Here is a 27,724-nt window from a genome sequence, read left to right as displayed (position 1 = left end):
GATCTAAGAGTTCGGTTTTATTCCTTTTGGAATCTAGGCTAGGGCTCTGGCAACTTTCTGGGGTTTTCAGGAGAACTTAGGGAAATGGGATCCAGTCATTTAAATGCTCTGAGGGCAGCCCTCCTTTGGGGACTCCAGCTGGTTTCATGTTTAAAATCTAGGGACCTCCCCACATAACCATTTTTTTAACTAAATGGGTCAAACAAAGTAATCTGTAATTACAACGGCCATTATGGGAATCTTGATCTCCCCAAATTCATTTTTCTTAAGATTAGATTGGAAGACTGCAGTTCTAAAATTAAGCAAAATTGAATGGCATATTTATTTTCATTGGTAGTGCAAACAGAAAAAGACCTACCTTCCCCTATACCCCCAACAGGAAGGCATCTCTCCTTCACATTCAGCAGGAGAAAGGAAGCTTCTCTCCACTTCCCATAGCCCAGCCAATCAGAGACCGCAGAGGCCCAACCCCCTCCCCCCAAAACCTCCTTACTTTGGATCTCCAGCTCCTCCAATCGACTCTGGTTATCATAGCCTTTATTCCCAGCTAGCTCCAGAAAGAATGAAGGGATGGAACCAAAGCAAAAACAATACCCAGTTGTGGATGTGACTGGTGATAGAAGCAAGGTCCAATGCTGTTGGACTGTGAAGAAAGCTGAATGCCGAAGAATTGATGCTTTTGAACTGTGGTGTTGGGGAAGACTCTTGAGAGTCCCTTGGACTGCAAGGAGATCCAACCAGTCATTGGAAGGACTGATGCTGAAGCTGAAACTCCAATAGTTTGGCCATCTCATGTGAAGAATTGACACATTGGAAAAGACCCTGATGCTGGGAGGGATTAGGGGCAGGAGGAGAAGAGGACGACAGAGGATGAGATGGCTGGATGGCATTACCGACTTGATGGACGTGAGTTTGGGTGAACTCTGGGAGCTGGTGATGGACAGGGAGGCCTGGAGTGCTGCGATTCATGGGGTCGCAAAGAGTCGGACACGACTGAGCCACTGAACTGAACTGAACTGATTCCCACTCCCTCTTCTCCCTAGAGTAGCAAGTTCCCCCACTTCGTTCTCTGGATTTGCCTGTGGTCCACCACTGCTCACGTATCCGGAGTTGCAATTCCTCTGCTATTCCTAAGTAAGTCTCCCTTTGCTGGTGAAATAACTGGCTAATTCGTCATTAAAGGTGACAGTATCCATGTACAGTTATGCATGGTTTCGTTTCTTTTGAATATATCCCTAGGAACGGAATTGCTGGGTCACGTGGCAACTCTGTCTCACCCTTTGAGGAGCTGCCAGACTTTTTCAAGTGGGGTTCACTGAATGTTTTTGCAGGGTGCTCTCTCTCTATTAATAATCTGAGTCAGCCAAGATCAGCATGGCTACTGATCTTAAGAGCCACTCTTTGGCCACCAGGAGGCTAGAGTCTGGAGATCCCAGTGAAGACTGGGAGAACACGCCTGGGGATAGGCCGGCTGGGGAGGAGAGTCTGGGGCGTGGCTCAGGGCAGACAGCCCAGGAGGAGGGTCTGGGGCAGCCTGGGCGCCCCTGATTAGGGAGACGTCGCTCCTCCCGCAACTCACGCAACGCTAGTTACCTAGCGACCAGGTGGCATCCCTCCCAGCAAGCGCTGTTCTTAACGCAGGACATCGGAGACTACGAGTCCCAGGATACCCCGCGCCCAGGCGCTCAGACTACAAGTCCCACAATCCACCGCCCGCCCTTTTCTTGCCGCCCCCCGCCTCTGCTCTCCAGAGACCCTGCGGAGCGGGCGCCGCGACCCCTTCCCGGCGCTCTTCGCGCGGTCTCGCGCGGCCTCGGGTGCGTGGGGTCAAGGCGCGGGGCGGAGCGGCCGGGGCCCGGGCGTCATGCGGAGGGGCGAGCGCCGGGGCGCCGAGGGGCCGCGGCCGGGGTCCCCGGTGCCGGGGGGCAAGGCCTCGCCGGAGGAGCCGCCGGCCGGCGCGGCCGCGGGCCGAGCGAGCGGGCCGGCCGCGGGCCGCCGCAGCACCGAGTCCGAGGTCTTCGACGACGGCACCAACACCTTCTTCTGGTGAGGGGGGTGCCGGGCGCCGGCGGGGTCGGAGGGGCGTGGCCGCGCCGCGCGGGGGGAGCGCGCCCCGGGACCCCCGCGGCGGCCTGTCGCCGCCGCCCCGCGGACACGGCCTGCCCGGGGTCCAGCCCCCGCCTCTGGCCCCTGGCCCCTCTCCCGGGAGGGCTTGGCCCCGCAGTCACCTCCGGGCGGCTTTTCCTGACCTCGCTGCCCGCAGTCCCCCGCTGCCCTGCGTGCTGCCCCTCTCTCTGACGGCGCGGATGTCCTGTGAAGTGGCACCCTGCTCCCCCGGCGAGTGGGGTAACATCCGCGCCGCGCGCCACGCCGGGAGCCCAGCGGACGAGTGTGGAGGGAAGGCGCTCCCTGTCCTCAGTGGCCCCGCGCCAGGCCAGCCCTCTGACCCCTGTACCCCTCTGACCCGGCCACGCCTCGGCTCAGGCCGCCCTCTGGCCTGCCTTCACGGGGGTCACGGAGGGAGGGGCAGCCAGAAGCAGAGGTGGAGGAGTGCGTGGGCCGAGTTGGGCGCTTCTGCGTTTGAGGGTCCAGGAAGCCAGCCTTGGGTCAACAGGTCCCAGGCATGGCTCGAGCACCTGACTGACCCAGTGACCTTGGGCTGCCCTCTGCTTGTCTGAGCTTCTCTTCCGTTCCTTGTTAGAGGGACAAACCCTGTACCCTGGAAAGTGTGCTTGAGAGGAGGGCTGTGCCTGCCGTTTGCTTCTCAGTTCAGGTCCAGCTGAAGTTGAGTCCCGTGATGGGCCCTGGGGACAGTGGTGGCTTTGGGCCGTAGCCTGCAGGGATGCTGCGTGGAAACAGCTTCTTCAGCAGGTCTGGGAAACCTCAGAGGAGGTGCACGTGCGGCTCGTGTGTCTCATATCTGACCCAGGAGAGGCCTGAGGGTGTGGTGGGGGAAGCAGCCCTCTGGTGAGGTCGGTGTTATCTCCTCTGTTGTGCAGGCAGCTGCCTCAGGGGTGGGTTGGGAGAGGGGTGGGTGACAGACAACTGGCCCTGCTTTGGGAAGCTGCTGTGCGCCAGTGGCCTGAAGCCAGAAGGTGGGGGAAGGGACGGGGTGCCCAGCTCAGTGGGGGTGCAGCCCTGGAGCTAGTGACTTCAGCACTGTGGGACCCTGCTGGGCATTTCTGTGCGTGGACCAGGCCATCGGCTGTCCTGCTCGTGGGGCAGGACCCCCTCAGACTGCAGGGCAGAGGGCGCAGTCCTCCCACACCCGAGCTGCTGGCCACTGAAGGGAGGCTGAGGCGTGGCTTGCTTTGCTTCTCTCCCGCTCATCAGTGCCTGTCTTAGGGGCTGCCACTTGCTGCTTCAGGACATACAACAGCCTGGACAAGAAGCTTCGACTCGCACAGACAGGCTCCCTGTGCTGGCCTCGGCAGGGCGAGTGCAGGCACCTTCAGAAGCACAGACTGCCAGCCCGTGGGGCCCTGCCCGTGGGGATGCAGAGAGGCCTGCCGTGGTTGGGCCGTCCTGTGGCGAGGTCTGATGGAGCCCTGAGGGCTCTGAGGAGGGCGTGCCCCAGGGCTGCCGGCTCCTGGGACCTGCCTCCAGGGCGGGTGCCCCAGCCTCTCCACCATAGGTGTTGGGGTGCCCGCGTATGTGGTTTTTGTTGCATCTTGGGCTTCTGCCGTCACCTATGTAGGGGAAGAAGCTTCATGTTTCCGTAAGGTAACCAGATGCTCACCTGGCGAGAATGACTCACTTTTACTTGTAGGGCCCAGCCACTTTCTGAGTCTCCCATCATTGACTTGCTGTGCTTGGATTTTGAAAATTCTTTCATTTTAATTTTTTGTTTTAGGGAATTTTAGTAATGAATGTTACCAAAAAATTAAAGAGTAAAAGGTATATATTTGTGAAAGTGACTATATGTTCCACAGTTTCTCAAAATAACTCTTTCATGTTCAGAACTTTGTTCTAACAGTTTTTATTTTCAAAGAAGCTTGGGGGTCAGCTTATCAGCCAGAGTCTGGAGTTCATGTTGAGCCTTGGTGTCCTAGTCTGGGCTGCTTTTGGCCGGAAGGGGCAGAGGCCGGCAGGGTCTGCGGTGGCGCTGACCCCTCTTCTGCAGCTGTGGTGCCTTTGGTGGGGAGCGCCTCAGGGAAACGTCGGGACCCCAGACTCTGGGGAAGTGTGCAAAGCTCCGGCAGCTCAGAACGCCTAAACGTTGTTCCGATCAATCTTAGAGACCCAGTGCCCTGACAGGTGCTTCTAAACATTACCACCTGTAGGTGGGAGATAGTGAGTCAGCACTGGGTCAGCGTGCTTCAAGGCAGGGAAGAGATGGATGGTTGTGACGCTTGGGAAACACTCATTGTATGCTCACCTCTTACAACACTGAGCCTTGGGTGAGTGTCCTAAATTGATTCTCAGGGCTCCGCTGTTAGCAATATGCTTTAAGAGTAGGTATGAGAATTTGCAGGGCAGATCTTAGATGCCCCAAGTTCCAGGAAATGCCTTCCTCAGTTACTGTGGGTTGGGGTTTGCCAGCTTCGCCCACATCTGGGCAGCATGAGCTGCCAGCTGATGCCTTTTTGGTCACACTGGTCAGTGGCCCTCGGTGCCTCTCGCAGGCCCAGGACTGGCCGTCTGGTCTTGGCCTCTCACAGCCACGCCTTCGTACCTTCTCTGACTGGTTTGGCAGGCTGCCTCCCTGCCCACACAGCATAGTGGATTGGCCCTCTCTAGAGAGGGGCTGGCAGCTGGGCATTCTCCACTGGCCGTGGCAGGGAGCCCACTGTCCTCCCGCCCTCACGCTGGCCCAGTGGCCAAGTCACAGGATTCACGGCCAAGCGATCCCTGTGCCCAGATCCCCACGTCTCCTCTCAGCCAGGCAGCCAGGCGATGCTCCGGGAGCTCGGGCGTCTGGAGGGCATGGAGTCGCCCTGTGCCCAGATCCCCACGTCTCCTCTCAGCCAGGCAGCCAGGCGATGCTCCGGGAGCTCGGGCGTCTGGAGGGCATGGGGTCGCCCTGTGTCCTGAGCCCCGCGCATCACCTTTGTCCTGCAGCATCTCCAGCCCCGGCATCCGCGCTTGGCCACGTCGCGTGCGCTTTGATCCATCTGGCCTCCCGACTTGGGCCCTGGTGGCCCCGGTCAGTGTTCATGAGGACAGTGCCCGAGCGTCTTCCTTCCTGGCCCCCGGGTTTCCCACGAACGTCTCTTCCCTTCTGTCGGGAGAGCTTCTGTGGTGGTGCTTGCACAGCAGGCCTGCTGTGGATCCCCGCCTTCTCCCTCCGTCCACCTTCGCTCCGCAGGGTTGGGGATGCTGCTCCGACATTTCTTTCACTGCGTTACAGATTTTGTCCCACTTCTGGGCTCTGTGGTTTCTGAGGAGAAATCTGAGCTCAGACTTGGTGTTTGAGCGGAAAAGGAGCCTGGCCAGGAGTCTGTGCTGCAGGGGCCTTTGGGGCCAGTTCTAACACCTTGATTTCTGACTTACTCCTGTGTTTTGCTTTTTTTCCTCTGAAAATGCTCACCAGGGTAAGCATGGCCCCTGCCTTTCGGGGCAGGCAGCTGGGCGTTCTGGAGCGCAGGGGCGTCTGCCTCCCTCGGGGTGCAGGCTGCAGATGCCCCGGGCTTGAGCAGGCCTCCTGTGGCTCCACCCAAGCCCCCTCTGCGCTCCACCCCTGCCAGTCCTCCAGCCACGTGGCCCCACTGCTGGCCCACCCTGTGCTGGCCCTCAGCTCTTGCCTTGCAGGCCTGGACCTGAATCTCTTGGCCTGCTGTGAGGCCTTCCCTGGTTCTGCGCCCTGCCCCTGCCCCCCTCACCTTTCCCCATATCCAGCCCTCTGTTTGTCTTGCTCCAGGAGCGAGCGCGCAGGAAGGTAGGCCTGAGGTCTGCTGGCACATGGTGTATTCTAGCCAACGTGTTGTCTGTGCCACTTGGGACCACTCACGCTGGGTCTCCTCACCTCACGACAAGGGTTTGGTGTCGGTGTGCTGGAGCCGTCCTGGGCAGGGCTCAGGCCCCAGGCCCCTGTCACGACCTGAGTGACCCTGGCAATGAGGCTCAGCTCTGAGCATCCTCAGGGCCGAGATGAGGTAGAGCCCCACGCCTCGTCGTTGCCAGCTCAGCCCTGGCGGGGTCCCAGCGACCGCTTCTCCCCGTGCATATCGGGTGGAAAGGGTGGGCCGTCTCCTCGACCCAGGAGAGGCAGCTGAGCTCGCGAGTCCTGTGTGTAGGCTGGTGTCCCGCAGAAGTTGAGTTTCTGGGTCACCACCTCCAGGGAGCCCCAGGAGTGGCGGCCTGGAGCAGCGCCTTGTGATGTCGCCTGCGCCTGAGACGCTGTGTGGAGTTCAGCTGGAAGGCTGAGGTCCTGAAGTTCCCGCGCAGCCTCACACTCACACGTGGCTATGTTACATTGAATCTTGTTAAAACAGTTAAAGTAGGAGTTTGTCCACTTTTGACAGTTTTAAACGTCAGCGTTGAGAAGTGTGAAAGAATGGATGCCGTCTCTGCTTTCTTCACTGGGAGCTGACTTCCCTGCGCACAGCTGTTTCTGTTTTCACGATGCAGAGCATAAACTAACAGCGGGATGGAGGGAGAGATAGCCTTTGTCTTATGGGTGGGGGGACTTGCCTGTAGCGTCAGTCACGTATCAGTTCCTCCTGTACTAACCGAAAAACTCTGCAGTTCCAATTAGGCTCCCGATAGCGTCTTCTGTGGCAGCTGTCAGACTGCTGCTGAGTGAAGATGGGAGAGAACCGAGCGAGCTGGTCGGGAGGGGAAGCAGCGGGCCTGCTGGAGGCCGGGGTGGGGGCTCCCGCGGCGAGGGCAGCCTCGCCGCTTGTCCGCTCCCACTGGCCGGCGAGGCTGCGCGCCTTCCGTGTGTGGCTGGCCAGTTACGTGCCTTTTTCTGTGAAGTGTGTGTCGAGTCTTGTTTGCATTTTCAGGAGATTGTTTGTCCTTACTGGTGAGAGCTCTTCGTGTGTTCTGGCTACAGAGGCCTCTGTCAGGCGTGAGTGTTTTCTCCAGGCTCGTGACTGACTCTGGTTTCTTCCCTGTTTCACGGAGTTCTGACGGCAGGCAGGGAACTGACGCCCGGCGGCCAGTCCTGGGCTCGTGGCTTCCCACGTGTTGTCCGCCTGGTCGTCAGGACACCTCTCAAGGCTGGAGGTGTGGCTCCAAGGACACGCTCTGCTCACTTCTGTCTAGAAGCTGGGTCTCTGCCTCCTTTGCAGACAGCTGTTAGCAGGCAGGGGCTCCGGCAGGCATGTGGCGCTCGACACAGCGCGGTGGCTGTGGCCGCGTTTCCAATCAGGCAGGCCTGCTGGCTGCCGAGAGCCATCTCCTTCCTTCCACGTGGGGCTCTGCAGCCTCAGCCGGGTGGCCCGGTAGCGGGAGGGGCCGCTTCCCAGTCCGGCCGGGCAGCCACCCCCGCCCGGTCTTCGGGTGGGCGGCAGTGCTTGCGCCCCACGCCCTAAGTCTGGGTCCTGGGGCCTCTCTCTGCGCCTGTGTCTGCGCCACCCTCACGGGGCTCTCACCCGTGGTCACGGCATAAACTGCGAGTTTGGTCTCTCGGCGTGATCTGTTCTGTGACTTGAGCTGTGTAACCTGTGGGCCAGTCCCTCTGAACAAGAGCTGCCCCCTGCTCCCCGCCGCCCGCCCGCCCAGCCGACACGCAGGCAGAGGACCGTCCGAGCGTCACGAGACCGGCAGCCAGCGGTCAGTGGGTTTTGCGCTGCAGGTCGAAGACTGGAGTGCGCTCCTTCAGGGACGTGTCGCCTGTGTGGTCTCTGCGTGCTCTCTGCGCGCTGATGCGGGCTGTGTTTGCGTTGCAGGCGGGCCCACACCCTGACCGTGCTCTTCATCCTCACCTGCGTGCTGGGCTACGTGACTCTGCTGGAGGAGACGCCGAGGGACACGGCCTACAACACCAAGAGGTACCCGCCCGGCCCGGCAGTGGGCGAGGGTCTGCACTCCTGGGGCTCTGGGGCCTCGCGGCACTTTCAGCCCCTCTTCTGCCCGGCCCAGCCCTGGCACCATCGACCGGGCTCCAGGGAGGGCTCAGGGGTTCAGGTCAGCTTCAGTGGGGCGGCTTCTTGGGGGTCCAACTCTTGGCACCCCAGGCCTCACCTGAGTGTCTGGCAGGTCGGCTCAGTGCTGATGCTGTCCCCCTGGGCAGCGCCAGGCCACGTGGCCCCAGGTTCAGCCCCTCCAGGCTGCACCCGCCCTCTTAGGCCCCACTGGCAAATGCTGTTGTCGCCCGATGCCCCCTCCATGGGTTCAGCTAGCTTGCTAGAGTGGCTCACGGCAATCAAGGAGCATTTTGCTTGTTTATTATAGAAAGTTCACCATAAGAAGACTAAGCAACAGCCAGATGGGGATGGGTAGTGGGGCAGGGTTGCCGAGTGCCCACGCGTCCCGGAGGCCCTCGGGGGGTCGCTCACCCGGCCTCTGGGCTCCTCACATAGCATGGTCGATCGACTGCGGCTGGCCACTGGCAGTGGGCTCGTTGTCCCCTGCCCCCAGAGAGCTGGGGGACCTGTGATTGGTTCCCCTGCAGACCTCCCATCTGGAGGTGGGATTCGAAACATAACCGAGGACAGCTTTGTGACCCTCAGCAATTGGGGAACTCCGGGGGTTTTAGGGGTTCTGGCTAGACACAGAGGAAGGCCAAATCCGCATTTCTCGCTGTGAATCACAGTGGCTGTGAGCTTGAGTGTCTGGGCTTTCTGGACGGCCAGGAGTGGCTCCATCAGTTGGTGCCGTGCTCTGCACTGTGCTGATAAGAGGCTGTTAGAAAGTTTTGGCCCCGTGTGGGGAGGGAGTGTGGCCCATCTTTTCTTATCTCCAGAAAGAGACTAGTGGGCAGGATTGTGTCCTTTGCCTGAATCCGGGAGATCCCGGGGCCAGCCTCAGAAGTGCGTGGGGAAGATTAGCTGGTTTTAGAACTCGTTTCTGTGTATTTTCTACACTGGGTGGACTCACCTCTCCCCTCTGGTCCCACGAAGCCCCCATTGCTGTTCCAGTCCTGGGGCCCAGGCCCCACCTGCTCTGGTAGGGCAGCTGGAGGAGGCCAGGCAGGAACAGAGGTGGGGGCACCGCCCAGAGCCCACAGGCGCCGGCAGACTGTTGGCCATCATCAGCGCGGAGACTGGGCTGGCGTTCCTTCACCCTTGGGGTCTTGCCCTCTGGCTGGACTGTGACGTGGACGCCAGGGTCCAGGACACGGGAGGCGCGCCTTGCCCTCCCCCGTGAGGTGCAGGCCTCCTGCCCGGGCTCCCGGGTCCGCACTCACGGGGGTCCCCCCGCCTCCCTCCTGTCTCCCCATTGGCTTTGTTGGGTCTTCCTCTTCGTCCCAAGCTCTGCGTGTCAGCCCCCAAGTCTAGCACCTCTGAGTGCTCAGCCCTCCCCAGCCCTCCGCGGCCACACTGCAGGCTGGCACACGGAGTGGGGCCCAGCGTCGAGGAGGCAGCTGCGCTGCTCTTGGGCCCCCGGGTGGGCCCCTGGGGCTGCCCCCCACCACCACAGGGAGCCCTGAGGATTCGGGAAGTAGTGAGGCAGTTTGGCGGGGGCCCTGCACTTGCCTCCAGGGGATTTCTGACTGGAAGTTGGTCTTCGTTGTGAATTTGTGTGCTAGCCCTGAGTGGAGGGTTTGCACCATCTGCTGGGCGCACCCGTGTAGGGAGCCGGAAAGCAGAACTTGGTTAGACTGGAGAGGTGGCCCGTGTGGCTGTGAGGCTGCGCCAGAGATGGGCAGTCCTGATGCCACCGGGCCAGGACAGTCCCAGGGAAGAGCCGCCCCCCGAACCCATACAGAGTGTCTCGGAACACCATCCCGGGGGCTTGCTGGGTGAGTCACAAAGCCTTGCTGCCAGGGACCCCCACCCCAGCCCCCAGTGTCAAGGGGGCTTGTTGGCCACCCTGGGACCACTGTGGGCACGTCCTCAGCTCTTCATCCTGCACTGGCCTTTCTCTCGAGTGTGTGTGTCTGAGCGAGGGCACAGAGGCCGCCAACGGGGCCATCTGGGTCTCTGCCGGCTCCCCTGTGTGAACTCAGGCAGGGCTGGGGACGGCAGGTGGGTAGGAGTTTGGGGCCCCAGGTGCTGCTGTGCCCTCTCAACTACTTGAGGGCAAGGGAGTTCCCTCCAGGCCCTTGGGGCTGCCATGGTGCCTGGAGCCTGTCCTGGAAGCCTGCAGGCCCCACCTCTGCACGTGACCGAGACTCTGCAGCTTCTCCCAGGGACCAGCGAGTATGCAGGACCCCTCAGACCCCAGAGGGGGCCCCCTGCTCTCCGAGTCAGCACCTCACAGCCTGGGCTGTGACGAGGCCCTCGTGTCTCTGGAGGGTGCTGGGGCACACATATTTTTATTTTTTATTATGTCAGAGCTTTTGATGTTTGCTTCCCAAAGGTTATGGTTTTTTTTTAATTAATATTTATGTTAAAAACTTAGGAAATTGGTTTGCTCTCCCTAAGCTTTCAAGTCCGCCTCTTTCTACGGGTCTAGCATGTTCTGTCAGTTCAGGAGAGCAGACTTTCTTCCTTCAGCCACCTTGATGGACGCGTCGTTTAACGTAAGACGCACCTGTCACTCAGGCTGCCGCGAGGTGGAGGCGCGCTGGGCTGCTTCTGAGGCCGTCCTCAGTGTGCACAGCTGGCCGCAGGCCCTTCTTGCCTGCTGCAGAGTCTCGTCCGGCCTGCGCCCTCGTGTCTGGCCCCTCCGGCTCCGCATGGTGGTTTCGTGGCGCCCGTGTTGCCGTGCCTGTCAGCAGCCATTCTGGTCCGTTTCCAAGGGGTGGTCCACCGTGTGGCCACACCCCAGTCCCTTGGCTCATTATCTGTTGGTGACATTTGGGATGTTTACGTACATGTGCACATCAGTTCAGCTCAGTCGCTCAGTCGTGTCCGACTCTTTGCAACCCCATGAACCGCAGCACGCCAGGCCTCCCTGTCCATCACCAACTCCCGGAGTCCACCCAAACCCATGTCCATTGAGTTGGTGATGCCATCCAACCATCTCATCCTCTGCTGTCCACTTCTCCCCCTGCCTTCAATCTTTCCCAACACCAGGATCTTTTCAAATGAATCAGCTCTTCGCATCAGGGGGCCAGAGTATTGGAGCTTCAGTCTTTCCAAAGAACACCCAGAACTGGTCTCCTTTAGGATGGACTTACGCACCTGTAAATGTGTGGACTTACCAATACAATGTACAGTATCGATGTATGTCGCCTGTCCGTAACAGTAACAGTAAGAAATACAACGTGCCCACAGCAGTTAGGAGGAACAGAGCCAGGGGGCGGAGGCTGCCCGGCTGCAGGGCTGGCTGCACAGCGGTGCCGGAGGAGCTAAAGCAGAGCCCAGAACCACACGGCCACCTAGTCCTTGACGGAGGAGAAAGGCACATCGGTGGAGAAAGCGATGGCGCGCGCCCCTGGAGTGACCAGAGCCCGTACGCTGTGCACAATAATTAGTTCAAAATGGACTGTAGACCTAAGTGTAAAATGGAAAACTAAAACTTGTTGAAAAAAACACAGGAGAAAATCTGGTGATGGGTTTGAAGATGGCTCTTGCGTCTGTGCCACACGGCTCGGGGGGTCGTGGTTCCCAGGGGTCGATCTGGCGCCCCCTGCAGGGGAGCAGGCGCCCTAACCACTAGACCTCCAGGGAGGCCTGATGGCCGAGTGCCAAGAGCACGCTCCGTGGAGAGAAAGCTGGTAAGTTGGGCTTGATTAGAATGAAAACTTCTGCTCTACAGAGCCCGCTGCTGAGACAGCAAGAAGACAAGCCGCAGCTGGTGGGGGACCCGCGCCTGACAGCGTGCTTGTCTTCTTGTGCAGAGAGCTCCAGAGCCCCGCACGGGGATCCCAGCAGCACAGACGAGCCTGGCGGGAGATCTGGATGGACACCAGCAAGGACGTGAGCGCGGGAGAGGACACGCAGCCCCATGCGTCCGCAGAGAGCGCCGCCACACACGGGCCCAGCGGCCCCAGCAGGCAGCGCCAGGTGCGGTGACGCCCGGGGCAGCAGGAGCGCGCTTCCGTCGCCAGTGGGAGCAGGAGCGTCCGTCACAGGACGAAGCAGGAAGCAGCAGCTGCACCTTGGTGTTTACCCAGAGGAGCGGAACGCTCACGGCCACACAGAACCTGCATGGGGACCATTAGAGCAGCTTAGTTGGGAAGCACCAAGCTTGGAAGCCACCAAAACGTGCTTGAATGGGTGAACAAGGGACTGCATTTGTTCATACAATGGGATGCTATTAAGCAGTGAAAAGAAGTGAGCTGCCAAGCCACGGAGCCAGAGGTGAAGGCTAAATGCCTGTTGTCGTGAAAGAAGCCCGGCTGGGGAGGCTCCTCTCCTGTGAGCCCAGCGCTGTGACCTCTGGACGGGGCGGAGCTGTAAGGGCAGAGATGAGCGCTGTCCAGGGGCGGGGGGTGTGCAGAAGGGAGCGGGGGAATTTTTGGAGCCTTGAAGCTGTCGTGTTGATGTCGTAATGGTAGATACAGGACTGAACACCACCAAGCTAAGTGTGCAACTGGTCAAGACTGTTTAGCAGGCAGAGGACCCCAGGCGGGAATGTGAAAGAAGCCCCGCCTTAGTTGGAGTGAGCGCAGCGCCTCAGGAGGGGCCGGGGGGCAGGCGCTGGCCGCAGTCACCTGAAAATTAAACGCTCAGGTGTAAATCGGAAAAAAAGTGTACAGGACCCAGGTGAGAAAACCTGCAAAATCCTGAGGACTGAAATCAAAGATCTGGATCAGGGGACCGATAGTCCATGTTCGCCGATAGGGTCTCAGTATTGGTGAGGTGCCATTTCTTCCGGGCCTATAGAGTCAGTGAGGTCCCAGCCAAACCCCAGGAAGCTGCCTTGTAGACGGGAGTGGGGTCTGTAGGCGTGAAGGCCCGGGACGTGTACAGAGTGCTGTGCCCTGGGGCGAAGCTGGTTCCCACGGCGCGGGTCAGCAGCAGGGTCCCTGCTGCGCAAGCCCTGGGACCACACAGGCGGCGGGTGGGGGCCGAGAGCCTCAGCGCTGGGGGCAGGTCACAGGCGCCCGAGGGGGGAGCGACCGTGGATAAGAGATGCCGCTGGGCGTCGGTGAGGACTCGGGTGCACTGGAACGTGGAGCCCGGCGGCACACTGGCGTGTCTAGTGTGCGTGTGTGCAAGGCTGGCACACGCACGTCTTGTTCTGTTGGCCAAGAGGGTCCAGAGGGAAGGAGCACGTGGCGCCCAGGTCTCGGTTCCCAAGACCGTTCGTTCTGCAGTAGAGGAGCCAAGCGCCCTGAAGAGTGGCCGATCCCACGGCTGGGACGGGGGCCCCGAGAGCCGCCTTGGGGCATCTTCCAGCCCCGGAGAGGAGGGAATGCCAAAAAAATGCAAAACCTCACAAAGACGGGGCGCGTCAGAGACGCAGGGGCTGAATGAGAGCTCCCAGCAGCTGAGGCTGGACGAGCTGGAGCAAAGACAGCAATCAGGTGCTGAATTATAACCCAAGTACAGTGTAGATGCAGTTGAGTCCGTGCTGATGCCAGAAATGAGTCAGGGGAAGATACACCTCCTGCACAGAAGGGTTCCTCTTGGGCTGTGGAGCTGCTCTCCACCCCACACAGGGGCCTCCCTCCCAAGGGCGAGGGGGACACCTGCCAGGCACCCTGCGGGGGCCAGGTCGGCACCAGTGGTCCGGCTTGTGTCCGTGGCATGTACCTTGATACGACGGGAAGGTGGTCTCCTTAACATCTGTAGTCATCACGTAGCCCTGATCTAGTCATGAGCAGCAACAGCCTTCATTCAGGGGCAGCCACAAAGCACCTGCCCAGTCTTCCTCAAAACTGCACAGGCCATCAACACAGGGGCCGTCAGAGCCCATCAGAGCCGAGAGGAGTGTCGTGTCGGCCGGGGGCCTGGAGCAGGGGAAGCACGTTAGGCTAGAAGCTGAGCAGGTCTGGGAAGAAGAAATGCTGTGGGCTTCGGTGATTGTTCCAGCATGGGCTCACTGGTTGTGACAGGTCCCAAACTGATGGGCGTGGGAAATTCTGTACTGTCTTTGTAACTTTTCTGTTCCAAAATTCAAAGATTGTTTAAAAGTGCAATGTTTTTGCTTTCCTCTAAAAGTGCTTCTGGCGGACAGGTTCTCCCAGGTAGGCCCGCTGGGGCGGGAGGGCCCGGAAGCGTGGCCGCTGCCCCGGGCAGCCCCGCGTATGCTTCCCACGGCCGGTCCGTGCTGACCGCTGGGGCCGGGGCTCGGGGTCCTTAGGCCTGCTCCGGGGCCCCGTGGGGTGGCCACAGCCTGGCACGCGAGGCGGGGCCTGGCTCCTTGGCGGGTGGGCTGCCGTGTGTGTCTGCGTGCCTTCCGCTGTCTCCTGGGGGCTCCTGCCCGGACTGGATACGCAGCCCTGGGCCGAGGGAGCCATCAAGGGGCCCGCCTGTTGGAGCGGGAAGCGCTGGGACCCTGACCGCGTCTTTCCCTCTGGGGCCTTATGAGCCCTGGCCTGCCGTGTGTGGACCTGGAGGGGTGGGTTGGTTTGTGGTGTGTGTGTTTACCGTGCAGCCTGCCTTAGCACTTGGTGGTGCACAGAAGCCAGCCAGGGCCAGGGCCTTCTCCGGGCATGGCGCTGCCTCTGGGGGCCGTGCAGGCCAGGGCAGCGGTGCTCGGCCACCAGCTTCACCACAGCTGAGCCTCAGCTCTGCCTCACCGGGGGTCGGGGCTGTCCGCACCATGGGTGCCCCAGGCTCCCTCCCACCTCCTGCTTGGGAGGAGCAGACCCAGAGCTTCACGCTGCCGCACACTGAGGGCTGTTTGTTCTTTATTTGCAGAGGTATTGTGGCCAGTATTTTGGTTTTCTTATGTTTTGGAGTCACACAAGCTAAAGACGGGCCATTTTCCAGACCTCATCCAGGTAACTTGCCGTTCCTCTCTCCGTGTGTGCCGAGTGGCGGTGCTGTCCTGAGGCTCGAGAGTGTCTGTGCTGCTGCGTGTGAGTGGCCCGCCCCCCCCACCCCCCCGGCCTGCAGACGTCAGCGAGGAGGGCGGGCGAGACGGGCTTCACAGGCGCCAGGAAGCCCCTCTTCTCCCCCAACTCTGGGCCCTCGTGTCCCGCTGCTGCCCACCCGGTGCTAGTCAGGGAAGTCTGCCTGGGGGCGGAGGGGCCCTGGGGCTGTGCAGGGCGCTCGGCGTGGCCTCTCACAAGTGGCTCTGCTTTCCGCTGCAGGGCCCCCTGCCCTTCACGGTGTGGGGGGGCCCCTGGGAGCCCTCCGCAGCTGGCTCTCCTGTCTCCGCCGTCCCACCTCCATCCCAGGGTCGTGCTTTTAAATGAAAATAAAAACCACCCGTGAATATAACCACCGTTAAGCTTTAGTGTGTTTGTACACGTGTATACACGCACAGCTGTAGACGCATCAGCAGGGGCCTGCACTGGGGTTTTGCATCATCGTTGTTCACTTCAGGCTTCACACAAGCACATCGTTGTGAACGTTTTGAGAACTGGGTTTTGGTGGCCTCAGTCCTCATCTGAACGTACCACACGCACGAGTCCTGTCCTGGAATGACGGTGTACTTGGGGGTTTCCCGTTCCACGGCGATAAGCTAGGCTGTGGTAAATTTCCACGTGGGTGTCCCTACCCGGTTACCTGTGGAAGCGGCAGGTTAAGGGTCCATGTTGGCTGTTGCCCAGCTTCGCTCCAGAAGGGGGGGCTCGGGCTCACTTGCCCGGGGGGCTCTGAGCCGGGGCCTCACCAGCTGCTTGGCCCCTCGAGATGTTGGTGTGGGTGAAGCCTGCGTGGTCCCTGCCCGGGGCATGGGGCGACGTGATTGCCCTGGCTTCCCCAGCTCGGGCTGCAGGACCTCCTCCACTGGCTGGGGCCTGTCCAGTGCTGCCCAGGAAGGGTGTGGACTTCTAGCCAGAGAGTGGAGGAGTGAGCTCAAGTGTCAGAAACCAGAATCAGTGAGAAACCAGGTGTGCTCTGTCCTTGTCAGACGGACTTGGGAGGCAGAGCACGAGTGCTGGAGGCCCCCCCGGAGCCCGTCCAGGGTGGGGCAGCGAGGCCACGGGGCGCCAGGCCCGGGTGAAGTCAGCGGCGGGACAGGCGCGCCCGCCCGGGCCGCCCAGTGGGACGCGGCCGAGTGCTCTGAGCCCGTCTGCGGCTCCGGGCCAGGTGGGCCCCGGCCGGCCTCCCCTCTGTGGTGTCTGGTCTGTGTTCTGACTGTGGCCTTGCCCTTCTTTAGTTGCTGTGTGTGACCCTGTTTCTCTGCCAGCCTCGGTTAGTTGCCACGGGGGCACCTGCCAGACATCTTGTTCACCTGGTGCTCGGCGGGAAGTCCTCAGATCCTGAAATCAGGCTGCATCTGCAGGCCGGGAGGACAGCGTGAGGAGGTGTTTCGGGGTCTCCACCCCCCCGCCCTCCTGGGCCCGGCTCAGGTCGCTCCTGGGGGAGCAGACACAAGGCTCCAGGCCCACTGGTCTGGGGAGCCGATTTATCTGGAAACTGGAATTGGGTCTGGCCCGTTGCGAAGGCCCCCTCCCTTTCGTGGTCTTTATTTTCATGCGTGGCTTTCTCTGAAAGCTGGAGTAAGTGGGCACACTGCCAGTGCTGTTGAGGTAGCCAGCGCTGATGTTTAGGAAGAAAATAGAAGTGCTCGGTTGGGGAGCAGGGCAGGCAGACTCAGGGAACCAGCTTCAGGAGCCTCTGGGTGGTTCAGGAAGCGCGGGGTGGGTCCAGGGGGCGTGTGGAGACCCTGGCCGGGGGATGGACAAGGGCCTCTGAGGACCATGGGTGGGCGTGGGTAGGCCTGGACTCCTGGTGGGCTCCACAGTCCAGTGGCGGGAGGTGGGGAGCCTTTCTGACCCACGTGAGTGTGGACGAGGAGGGACAGAGCCGCCTTCACAGGCAGCGGCTGGTCACCACGGCGGCGTCCCCCCACATCCCCCACCACAGTCCTGGGGCTGCTGGTGGAGCCTCGGACCAGGGAGACTTTTCCAGGCGTCCCACCTTCACAGGCATGAAGAATGTCGCCTCGGCTGTCTCCTTCCGACACAGCCGATTTCCCAGGAATCCAGCAGCCTGTGTTTTCTGCCTGTGCGCGACTGGGCTCTCAGATCTCCTGGCAAACAGATGCGGGACAGGCTCCAAGGGTGCCGGGCCACCCTAGGGCCCAGTGTGTGCACAGCTGTGCCCAGGCGGCTGCCAAGGGACTCAGACCCAGGAGACGGGTGCCACACACGTCCCGCGTGCTTCCAGAGAGCAGGCCTGCGCACGCCCTGCTCGCCTGTGCACGGCCTGGCCCGTGCGAAACTCGGGGTGGGCGGGCAGGTGCCGTGGCCATGGCTGACCTGGAGTAGCTGGACTAACCGTGGCTGAGTGTGTGTGCACAGCTTCTTTCTTAATTAGCTTTTAAAAGAAGCCTGGAGGTGGGCTTTATTTCCCCACAGACATAACCACAGGGAAAGCAGGTGTCTTAGGCCTTATTAAACAGGTTCATGGAGATTCTTGGAGCAGCTCTAGACCTTCCCCTTCGCACTGTCTCATCTGCCGGGAAGGCTGAGCTCGAGAGAGGGGAGGCGGGCGGTGAGGGCTGCCCCTCCCCGGGTTGCTGGGATGCAGCCGAGGCGTGGCGTGAGTTGAGGGCTCTGAGCGGCGACTTGGCGCGCCTGTTGCGGAATGGCAGGTGGCGCCTCCGCAGCCTCGTGTGACCTCAGCTGTTTTTACGGTGAGAACACTTGGGGTGGACGCTCAGCAACTCAAAGTATATAATGTGCGTGCCAAGTGTCGCCGCCGGAGAAGCATGCTGACTGGAACTCAGGACAGTTTCCTAAAACAAGTCATCCCAGGAATTCGGGACCATTTAATGTTGGAAAATGTGTTCACGTCACTCATCACACTAACACTGAAGGTGAAAAACGGATTCCCGTGAAGGCAGAAGAGCAGGTTCTCATATTCGTTCACGATGGAACCAGTTCGACAGCACACTGGGATTTAGAGATTTTCTTAAACTTGACGAAAAGTCTACCAAAACCCTGCAGACCTACCTAGCGATGAGGGTCAGGAGCGTCCCCACGGACACAAGACAGGGACCTCTGCCGTCGCTGCTCGCGTCCCGTGGTTTGTGGGCCGTCTCTGCTGCAGCAGGGGGGCAAAGTGAAATGCAAGATTAGGGGCAGGAATGGGAGAAAAGGAAGGGAAAGCATTCCAGAGAGGACTGTGTGCCCACCCCTGGGCTGGAGCTTGCTTCCAGGTCTCTGCTAGAAGCCCGAGAGGGGCCTGGAGCAGGGTGCCGGCTGTCCAGGAGCCGCGTGGGGGTCTGCAGGGCCACGGGGAGAGCACCCCTGACCCTCTGCTCTCTCTCCGCAGCTTACTGGAGATTTTGGCTCTGCGTTAGTGTGGTCTACGAGCTGTTTCTCATCTTCATACTCTTCCAGGTAAGAGGTTTTTCTCGGTTGCATGAATGGGGGGTTCAGGTGGGTGTGAGGTGGCAGAGGAGGCTCTGGCAGCAGACACGGGGCGCTGAGTGTCAGCGGTGGGCCGGGCCAGTCGCCGTGGCCTCGCTTCCAATCTGGGGACAAGTGTGGCTGCGTGTGCGTTGGTCCCTTCTGGCACGTGTTCGGCAAGGTGGTCAGCGGGAGGAGGTTGGAAACTCAGCTCCTTAGGAAATCTCGGATCAGGATTTGTTGCTGCTGACATCTGTCTGATAACACGCCTTGGTCTGCTGGGTTAGGCAAGTGTGACTTCAGAATTCAGTCTCAGAACCATCAGCGGCGGCTGAGTGAGTCATCCTCACGTGGGAAAGTTTGCCTTTAGGGAAGGTGTACAGGGCCGGGAATCGTGACGCTGTGTGTGTCTGTGTCTGTGTGTGTGTGTACACGCCAGAGTGGGCGCAGAGCCCGGCCCCCCACGGTCCCGCCCTGCAGCTGCGGTCTGTCCCCCCGCACCCCTGCACTTTGTCTCGGACACTCGTGTGAGTGGAGCCGCGTGGCGTTCGCGGCCTTGAAGCTCACCCGGGTGCTCCCCTGCCATGGAAGGTGTTTCTGGTGGAGGCCCTGCCGTCTGTCTGTCCCTCCAGCAGTGTGGGCTGGCGTGGGGCGGGTGTGAGAGGAGCCGCTCGGCGCCGCCAGCACAGGCCCTGGTGTGCCTGACGCCGGGAGGGCACCTGTGTCCTGGCAGGTTGGCCCGATGGCCAGGCCCTCGCAGCTCTCGCCGTCATCAGAGTTTTCTGTTTTAGCCAGTGTCTTTTCAGGGGGCTCACTGCATTTCTAGGAGGGCTCGTGATGTTTACCAACTTCTGCATTTATGACCCAGGAAGCAGACACCCTCTTTGGTGAAGTGTCTGTTTTTGCCCTTTTGAGAAACCAGGCGGTTGGTTACTGTGGGGTTAGGGCCTTCATGCTGTCCCGGCGCAGGGCCCTCGGCCGGCGGCTTGCACGTTCCTCCCCCAAGGCTGCAGCTGGGCCTGTTCTTTCAGCAGTGCTGGGCCAGGTGTCTTCTCTTTTTGTGCTTTTGATGTCATGTGTAAGACTTCTTTGTCCAAGACCAATTTATTAAGATTTTCTCCTATGTTTTCTGTTAAAACCTGGTTTTATATTTTACACCGAGATTGTTCATTCATGTTGAGTTTCTTTTTACATTTTGTTTTGGAATAATTAGATTCACAGGAAGTTGCGAAAAAATTACACAGGGAGGTTCTGTGTTCTTTTACCCAGTTCCTCAGTATTTTGCCTAAATGTAAGACAGCACGTGTACCTGAAATTGACACAGTGTTGTGGGTCAGCTCTCGTTCCGTCAGTGTGTTGTGTCTGACTCATGGTGACCTCGTGGACTGCAGCAAGACAGGCTCCTCGGTGCTTCACTGTCTCCCAGAGTAGAGTCGTGTCCGCTGAGCCAGTGCTGCTGTCTGACCTTCTCATCCTCTGTCCCTTTCCCTCCCTTCAGTCCTTCCCAGCATCAGGGTCTCTTCCAGTGAGTCAGCGCTTCCCATCAGGTGGCCAAAGGATCGGAGCTTCAGCTCCAGCCTCAGTCCTTTCACTGAGTGTTCAGGGTTGATCTCCTTTAGGATTGACTGGTTTGACCTCCTTGCAGCCCAAGGGCCTCTCGAGAGTCTTCTCGGCAGCAAGTTCGAAGGCGTCGGTTCTTCGACTTGCTGTCTTTTTGACTGTCCAGCTCTCACGTCCACACGTGACTACTAGGAAACCATAGCTCTGACTGCACTGACTGTTGTCGGCACAGCGATGCTTCTTAACGCGCCGTCGGGCTCGTCATCACTTTGCTTCCAGGGACCAAGCGCCATTCGGTTCCATGGCAGTGGGACCACCCGCAGTGAGTTTCGAGCCCAGGAAGATCAGGTTTGTCCCTGCTTGCGCTTTTTCCCCTTCTGTTTGCCATGAAGTGACGGGACCAGAGGGGTCCTCCGGTGGCTCGGTGGCGAAGAATCCCCCTGGGATGTAGAAGGCATAGGCGGCCTTGGGCTCGAGCCCTGGCTCAGGAAGACCCCCTGGAGGAGGGCATGGCAGTCCACCCCAGGATTCTTGCCTGGAGAGCCCCGTGGACAGAGGTGCGTGGAGGGCTGCAGTCTGTAGGGTTGAAGAGAGTCGGGCGTGACTGGGCACGCGCGCGCGATGGGACTGGGTGCCGTGGTCTGTTTTCTGAGTGTGGTGTTTTAAGCCAGCGTTTTCACCCTCCTCTCTCACTGGCGGCAAGTGGCTCTTTAGTTTCTCTTCACTTTCGGCCACTAGAGTCAACTGTGCTTCAATTTAAAATAAACAGATGTATAAAACAGTGTAAACCAAGAAATAGATACTGATGCAATCCAGACAGCAGTTTACTCACTTGTGCACGCACGCACAGACACACACACACACACACACACACGTGGATGTAGAATTCGGTACAGTTTGGGGGAGGTTTATTGCAGTGCATTTAATTAAAAATATTTTTTAATTATAGTAAAAAAAAATTCCATAACATAAAATTTACCATCTCAGCCATTTCCAGCTTGGGGCCCTAGAGCATTCACCAGCCTGTGTTACCTTCCCCACCATCGTCCCCAGAACCTGCTCATCTTCCCAAACGGACACTCACTGCCCTCCCGCCGCGGCCCCAGCCCCTGGCCTCCGTCCACGTCCTGTGTCTACGGATGCGACCCCTGCAGGACGTCCTCTGGGGGAGCCAGTCAGCACCGGTCCCTCTGTGGCTGGGTTGCTTCTCTGAGCAGCGCGTCCCCGAGGTCCATCCGCGCTGCAGCCTCTGTCAGGGTTTCCTGCCTCTTGGAGGCTGAGCAGCGCCCGTGGTGCTTATGCCACGCCTGTGCGCTCACTGGCGCTGAGCGGGCTCTTGGGTTGCCTCTACTTTTGGCGACTGTGTGACGCTGCTGTGGATGTGGGCGTGTGAGTGTCTGTGCAGCCCTGCCTTCCCTTCCCGAGGACACACCTGGAAGTGGGACAGCTGAGGAGCCCTGGTCAGCCTCTAAGCAGCCGCCAGACCGCGCTCCACGGCGGCCGTGCCCACATCACAGCCCCGCCAGCCGCCGCAGCTCCGTGTCTCCGCACCCCCAGCTCTTGGCGTGAGGTGGTGGTGTGGCTCCCGCGGTTTGCTTGCAGGCCCCCGACTGCTCGTGACACGTGTTTGTGGACATCGGTATGTCTTGGGGAGACGAGTTTTTGTTCTGGTTGATTTTTATTAACGGTCCACATTCTATTTATTTAAAAGAAACTGTATCTCAAAGCAGAGAGGCCCTGCTAGCCCTTCACCAGCTTCCTCCTGTTACGAACACCTTACGCTGTGTGAATCGGCTGTTGCAGTTGGTCATTGGGTGAAGCCCACACCTCCTCTCGCTTACCCTCCTCTCTGTGGCGCCGCACTCTCCCTGCACATGGGTCTCTGACTGCTCCCAGCGGCGCTTTGTGGTTTTCAGAGTATGTCCCTAAGTGTCTCTCTCCTGGTGCTGTCCTCAGCGGGCTCATCTCGGCTCCATGTGGCTCTGCTGGTCTGGGCGTCTGGAAGCACAGCCTGTTTGCTCTGTGCTGTCAGCTGCGCCTGACTCGTTCACTCTCACAGCTCTGCTGCTGTTGAGGGGGCTTCTGAGGGGGTCTCTGCAGGAATGCGGGGGCTCACGTCTTCCTCGCCAGCCTGAGTGTCTGTCCATCTCTGGCCTCACTGCCCGGCACCAGCCTTCCCACCCCCAACTTCTCAGTAGGGAGCCTCATTAGATGCCCTTTATTAGTGGAGGAAGTTCCATTCTTCCTAATTTGTTGAGTGTTTTTATCATGAGAGGCTGTTGAATTTTGTTGGTTGTATGCTCTTTTTTTTGCATCAGATGACATGGTCTTGTGGGTTTTCCCCTTTATTAACATGACGTGTTAATTCATTCCCTTATTTTGAACCAGCTCAGCACTGGGATGAACCCGCTGGGTCATGGGGTACGGCCCTCGTGTATGCTGCCGACTGACTTGCCCAGGATTCTGCCGGGGTTTTTTGCGACTGTCTTCATGAGGGGCGCCGTCTGTAGTTGGCCTGGCGTGTGCTTTTCTGGCTTTGTTGCCAGGGTTGCAGCGGGTGTGACTGGTGTCCTTTCAGGCTCCGATGCACATCCTGGCCGCTGGTGAAGGTCCATATCCCTGGCAGGCGTGTCTGTCGGGTTCCCCGCCGCGGCCCTCAGGAGGGAGGCCCCCGCAGGAGTGGGAGCAGCTCCACCGCCCTGTGGAAAGCCTGTGGGGGCGCCTTCTCCCCAGCTCGGTTCTGACATCAGCGCCCCCCGCGGTCATCTGCTTCCTCCTCAGGGTTATGAGTCAGTATCTGATCTGTGCTCACAGCGTCCAGGCTTGGTGGCTGGGAGCGCTCACGAGCCCCTTCTGTGTGGGGTCTTGGTGTTCTGTTTCCTGTTTCTGAGCACCCCCCTCCTTTTGGTGCTGGAAGATACCCGCGCCCAGGCCCATCCTGGGCCCCTGCCCCAGCCCTGGAGTCAACCATTTCTCCAGGGAGCCTGGTTTCTTTAGAATGGCTCAGGAACCTAGGTGTGGGCCCTGTCAGTCAGCACCATGAGCCATGTGGGTCCTGCCCTTTGTGTGCAGCTCTCCCGCCCGGCTGCTGCCCTGTCCCAGAGTCCAGGGGCCGGTCGGCCTCCTCAGCCCCCACTGGAGGGGAGGTTCCTGGTCTGGCCTCTGGGCTTGGTCGATGAGCCCGAGGCTGGGGCGGCAGCGACTTCCTCGGATGCCCTGAGACAGAGTCTTGGTACGCTTGCGCTGCTCCCTTCTGAGGCCTGAGCGTCGGGGCTCAGAGTCCGGGGGCCACGCTGACTCGGGACGCACTGCTGACAGCCGCTGCCCTGCTTCCTGGCCCTCAGATCCCAGGTTCCCAGAGCACGTGTGGGGACGTGGCAGTTGTTCGTGCCACCACCTCAGTCGTGTGACAAGACGCAGGTCTGGGTGTCATCTGTCCGCACACCACAGACCTCATCTCGTCACCCCGCCTGGAACCTCCTCCCGTGTGTCCCTTGGCCGGTACTCGGGGTCCTGATGACAGGTGTCTGGGGCCCCAGCTGGTGGCCAGTGGGGCAGAGGGAGGCACAGGGCTCTCTTGCTGGGGGTCCTCCCCCACTGGGGTGACACCCAGAGTCTCTGTGCTGGGTCTAGAGACATGTTTGGCTGACGCTGGCACCTTCATGTCAGGAGAGGCTGCCCAGGCACCGTGTGAAGAGGCACACCCCACGATGCCGCTTCTCTGTGTGGGGTCTGGAGCCCGAACAGACTAGGGTAGGAGAGGGGGAGACTGGTGATCGAGCCTCTCCAGGGGAGGCACACCTGTGACCCCCATGGGGGCATGGGGACGCCCTTGGCCCTGAGACGCCCGCATTCTGCCCGGCCCCACGTGGGGCCACACTGAGACAGGTGCTCCCCTCCCAGTTGGTGGGCGCCGTCTGCACACTGCAAGCCCGCCCTGCTGACTCGGGCACTGGCCTTGCAGACCGTCCAGGACGGGCGCCAGTTTCTGAAGTACGTGGACCCCAGGTTGGGGGTCCCGCTGCCAGAGAGGGACTACGGGGGAAACTGCCTCATCTACGATGCAGACAACAAAACCGATCCCTTCCACAACGTCTGGGTGAGTGCCCGGGAGAGGCCACCTGCCTGGCCTCACGCTATGGGGTCTCCTCCGGGCAAGTCTGTACCACATCCTGGGCGTGAAGCCTGGCGGATTATTGCACAGGCTCCTGGGCGCTGCCCCAGGTGTGGGTGTTTCTGGAACCTGAGTCATTCTGCAGACTGGATGGGGTGGGGGACGCGGGGGCTGAGCAGCTCACGTGTGAGGGTGCCTCTGGCGGTGGCAGGGTCCCCTCCCAGCTCGCATTGGGGAACCAAGCATGAGGCCTGCACCTGCCCCCACAGGACAAGCTGGACGGCTTCGTGCCTGCACACTTCATCGGCTGGTACTTGAAGGTAGGTTCCTCCTTGTTGGACAGGACACCTGGTTTCAGGCCCACCCTAAGCTCTGGGCTGTTTTCCAGCCATGCAGTGGGTGGGGCCCACAGTGCTGGACGGGCAGGGTGCTGGGCTCGGGGCCCCAACCTGACCTCACGTGTCCTGGGCATCACAGCAGCCAGCAGAGAGCAAGGGAGACCGACCCACGGAGGCCTCCGGTCCCTGGGTGGGAGAAGCCCGGAGCTAGTCGCTCGCAGCCCTAGGTTGGGGCACGCCTGAGAGCTGCCTCAGCGTCTCGAGTCGGGGCGGCTGGAGCGGAAGCGGCCCCCCTGCCTCTTTGTCCCTGAGGACTGCGGGGCGGGGAGGGGCGGACCGTCCCTGGAGGCCCCCCAGCTGAGAGCTGATGCGCTGGCCTCGGCCTCAGACCCTGATGATCCGCGACTGGTGGATGTGCACGATTGTGAGCGTGATGTTCGAGTTCCTGGAGTACAGCCTGGAGCACCAGCTGCCCAACTTCAGCGAGTGCTGGTGGGACCATGTAGGCGCCGCCCCCCGCCCCCCGCCCCGCCCCACCCCGCCCCGCCCCCCGCCCCGCCGGCCACACCGTTGGGGGGGGGAGGGCAGCTCCCGGTCGCCTCCGACAAGGCCGCCGGTGCTGGGGGCCCATGGCGCCGCCTCCCACCTGCCTCCCACCCCCAGTGGATCATGGATGTGCTCGTCTGCAACGGGCTGGGCATCTACTGTGGCATGAAGACCCTCGAGTGGCTGTCCCTGAAGACGTACAAGTGGCAGGGCCTCTGGAACATTCCGACCTACAAGTACGTCTCTAGAGCTGCTGATCTGCGGGCCTGGGCTCTGGTGTGGGGCCTGCGGGCCTGTGGGGCCTGCGGGCCTGTGGGGAGGGGCCGCGGGCGAGGATGTTGCCTCCTGTGAACTCCACCTGGGATATGACCCTGGGCATTGCTCTTACGGCGACCAGGACGTCAGCCCATCCTGGCCACCCAGCTCCTTGTCCTCCCTACCAGCCCTTCTGGGGTCACCCCTCCCCGGCTGCCTCCCTCTATGAAGAAGGAAAGAAACTGCCCAGGAAAAGGCCTGGGGGGCCGGGGAGGCCGGCGTGCCCCGAGCGCGCTGCCCTAGCTGATGGGCGCTGCTTCCAGGGGCAAGATGAAGAGGATCGTGTTCCAGTTCACGCCCTACAGCTGGGTTCGCTTCGAGTGGAAGCCGGCCTCCAGCCTGCGCCGCTGGCTGGCCGTGTGCGGCATCATCCTGGTGGTAAGGCCGGCGAGGCTGGGCTCCCCGCGCACCCCGGCCCGGGCTCCCCGCCACCCTCCTCTGCCCCCAGTTTCTTTTGGCAGAGCTGAACACCTTCTACCTGAAGTTCGTGCTGTGGCTGCCCCCTGAGCACTACCTGGTCCTCCTGCGGCTCGTCTTCTTCGTCAACGTGGGCGGCGTGGCCATGCGGGAGATCTACGACTTCATGGACGACCCGTGAGGGCGGCGGGGGCGGGGCCGGGGCGGTGGGGCGGGGCCTGGGCGGTGGGCGGGGGCGGGGCCTGGTGGTGGGTGAGGGCGGGGCGGTGGGCGGGGGCGGGGCCTGGTGGTGGGTGAGGGCGGGGCCGGGCCGGTGGGCGGGGCCGGGGCCTTCCTCGGCGTCGGCGCAGCCCCACCTCCCTCCGCAGGAAGCTGCACAAGAAGCTGGGCCAGCAGGCCTGGCTCGTGGCGGCCATCACGGTCACGGAGCTGCTGATTGTGGTGAAGTACGACCCGCACACGCTGACGCTGTCCCTGCCCTTCTACATCGCCCAGTGCTGGACGCTCGGCTCCGTGCTCGCCCTCACCTGGACCGTCTGGCGCTTCTTCCTGCGGTGAGCGCCGCGGCCGCGGGGTGTCCTGCCTGCCGCCCCAGGCCCTGGGCTCCCCTGCGGGGCGGGATCCAGGGAAGCCCCCACCCCACCCCCCCGCGGGCCGGCCTGCGGTGACCCGCCCCCGCTGCCCGCAGGGACATCACCCTGAGGTACAAGGAGATACGGCGGCAGAAGCAGCAGAGCCGGGACGACCCAGGCAGGGCCGACGGCAGCGCGGACGGGCGCACACCCGGGCCTGATGACGCCTCGGGGTCCGAGGAGGCCGACAGAGAAGGGGTGCCAGCCCCACACTGACGCCTGGGCTGCCGGTCCTTGGTGATTCTCGCCATGAACCTGCCAGCAGCCTCAGCCCTCAAGGCTCTGTTCCCCTTTTCTCCCGTGTGCACGGTGGCCCTGGGTATGTGCGCGGTGTGTGCGCGTGCTCGAGTGTGGGCTCCAGGGCTCCCCCTGGGCCTGCCAGTCCCTGTGGAGCCAGAGCCCCTGCCGCTCTGTGCAGTCAGCCTGGGGTCTCCGCAACCCCAAGCTTCGGCACCCAGATGGCCTGGCCCAAGCAGTGGCATCGTGGTGCCCGCCTGCTCCCTGGGCCCCGCCAGTACCCCATGACCCCCTGGCAGCCTGTGTGAAGGACAGCCGTCCAGGGACACCCTGAAGAGGCTGAGGAAGGGCACATCCCCTTCTCGGGATCTTCCATCTGACCCTCTAAGCTGGAGGGTGCGTGGATGGTGCTGGAGGGAGGCAGAGACTCTGAGGCCTGGTCCCCACTGTCACGAGTAGGTCATGAGGGTCTCTGTGGCCAAGTTGAGGTCCCCTCCACAAGCAAACAGCAAATAAAAGCCATGGTGGAGGCCTGCAGTTCCACGTCTCCTCGCTGCCCCTCAGCCGTCCTTCCCTGTGCCGCCCCGCCCCGCCCCGCCCCGCCCCGCCCCGCCCCGCCCCGCCCCCCTGGACCAAGCCCTGGCAGCCTCCGGTGGGATGTGGGTGGTGCTGGTCCCCCCGCTGCCCCCCCGAGGCGGGGCAGGCCCGGCTCTTGGAGCATCACTGCTTCAAAGCTCTCATTTCCTTGGGCTTTTTTTTTTGGCCTGTAACTACTTTTCGGGAGAATTTCAAACCTAGAGTGAAGGATCGACCTCACACCTGTGCCCACCCCTGCGCTCGAGCATTGAGTTATTGAGCTGTTTCTCAGCCTCTGGCTTCGTTGGGCTTCCTCACTTTGGGAGGAGATAGAGGGCCTTGATGCAGCTTTGATCAGGGCTCAGGGCTGATGCCTTCCCGCCGTTACCGGAGCACGAAGCGTCCTGCCCACCCAGCTCCCCCAGGGCTCGGGGTCACTCTTGTCCCAGCCCGCCTCCCTGCCTCTGCCGTCCCCAGGAGACCCCTTGTTTCTGGCCCCTTGGGCATCTCCCACCTAGCCTGGGACCACCCATTTCTCTATGGAGCCTGTTCTGGGGGAGGGTAAGAAGCACCG

General features: G+C 61.1%; 1 protein-coding gene and 1 long non-coding RNA gene across 2 annotated transcripts; one reads left to right on the top strand and one right to left on the bottom strand.

Moving 5' to 3' along the window:
- On the top strand, positions 1,709–27,111 carry PTDSS2 (phosphatidylserine synthase 2). Its single transcript, XM_018043069.1, has 12 exons — positions 1,709–2,046; positions 7,836–7,937; positions 14,808–14,890; positions 18,339–18,406; positions 23,940–24,074; positions 24,359–24,409; positions 24,816–24,929; positions 25,091–25,209; positions 25,552–25,666; positions 25,737–25,882; positions 26,074–26,259; positions 26,394–27,111. The coding sequence occupies exons 1-12, from the start codon at positions 1,865–1,867 to the stop codon at positions 26,551–26,553; spliced, it is 1,461 nt and encodes a 486-aa protein (XP_017898558.1). The 5' UTR covers positions 1,709–1,864; the 3' UTR covers positions 26,554–27,111.
- On the bottom strand, positions 20,867–24,809 carry LOC108634225. Its single transcript, XR_001917479.1, has 2 exons — positions 24,274–24,809; positions 20,867–23,723 (listed from the first exon to the last, which is right to left on the bottom strand). It is a non-coding gene; the product is annotated as an uncharacterized LOC108634225 (long non-coding RNA).

The sequence above is a fragment of the Capra hircus genome, chromosome 29 (genome assembly GCF_001704415.2).
Source record: "Capra hircus breed San Clemente chromosome 29, ASM170441v1, whole genome shotgun sequence".
NCBI lineage: Eukaryota > Metazoa > Chordata > Mammalia > Artiodactyla > Bovidae > Capra > Capra hircus.
Note: the sequence above shows the minus strand (reverse complement) of the source record. Positions and strands in the feature narration are given on the sequence as shown.

Coding starts and splice junctions, on each gene's coding strand:
- PTDSS2 (XM_018043069.1), top strand. CDS start 1,865: ATGCGGAGGGGCGAGCGCCGGGGCGCCGAGGGGCCGCGGCCGGGGTCC. Junction 24,075..24,358: donor ATCCCTTCCACAACGTCTGG/GTGAGTGCCCGG, acceptor CTGCCCCCACAG/GACAAGCTGGACGGCTTCGT. Junction 25,883..26,073: donor TACGACTTCATGGACGACCC/GTGAGGGCGGCG, acceptor CTCCCTCCGCAG/GAAGCTGCACAAGAAGCTGG.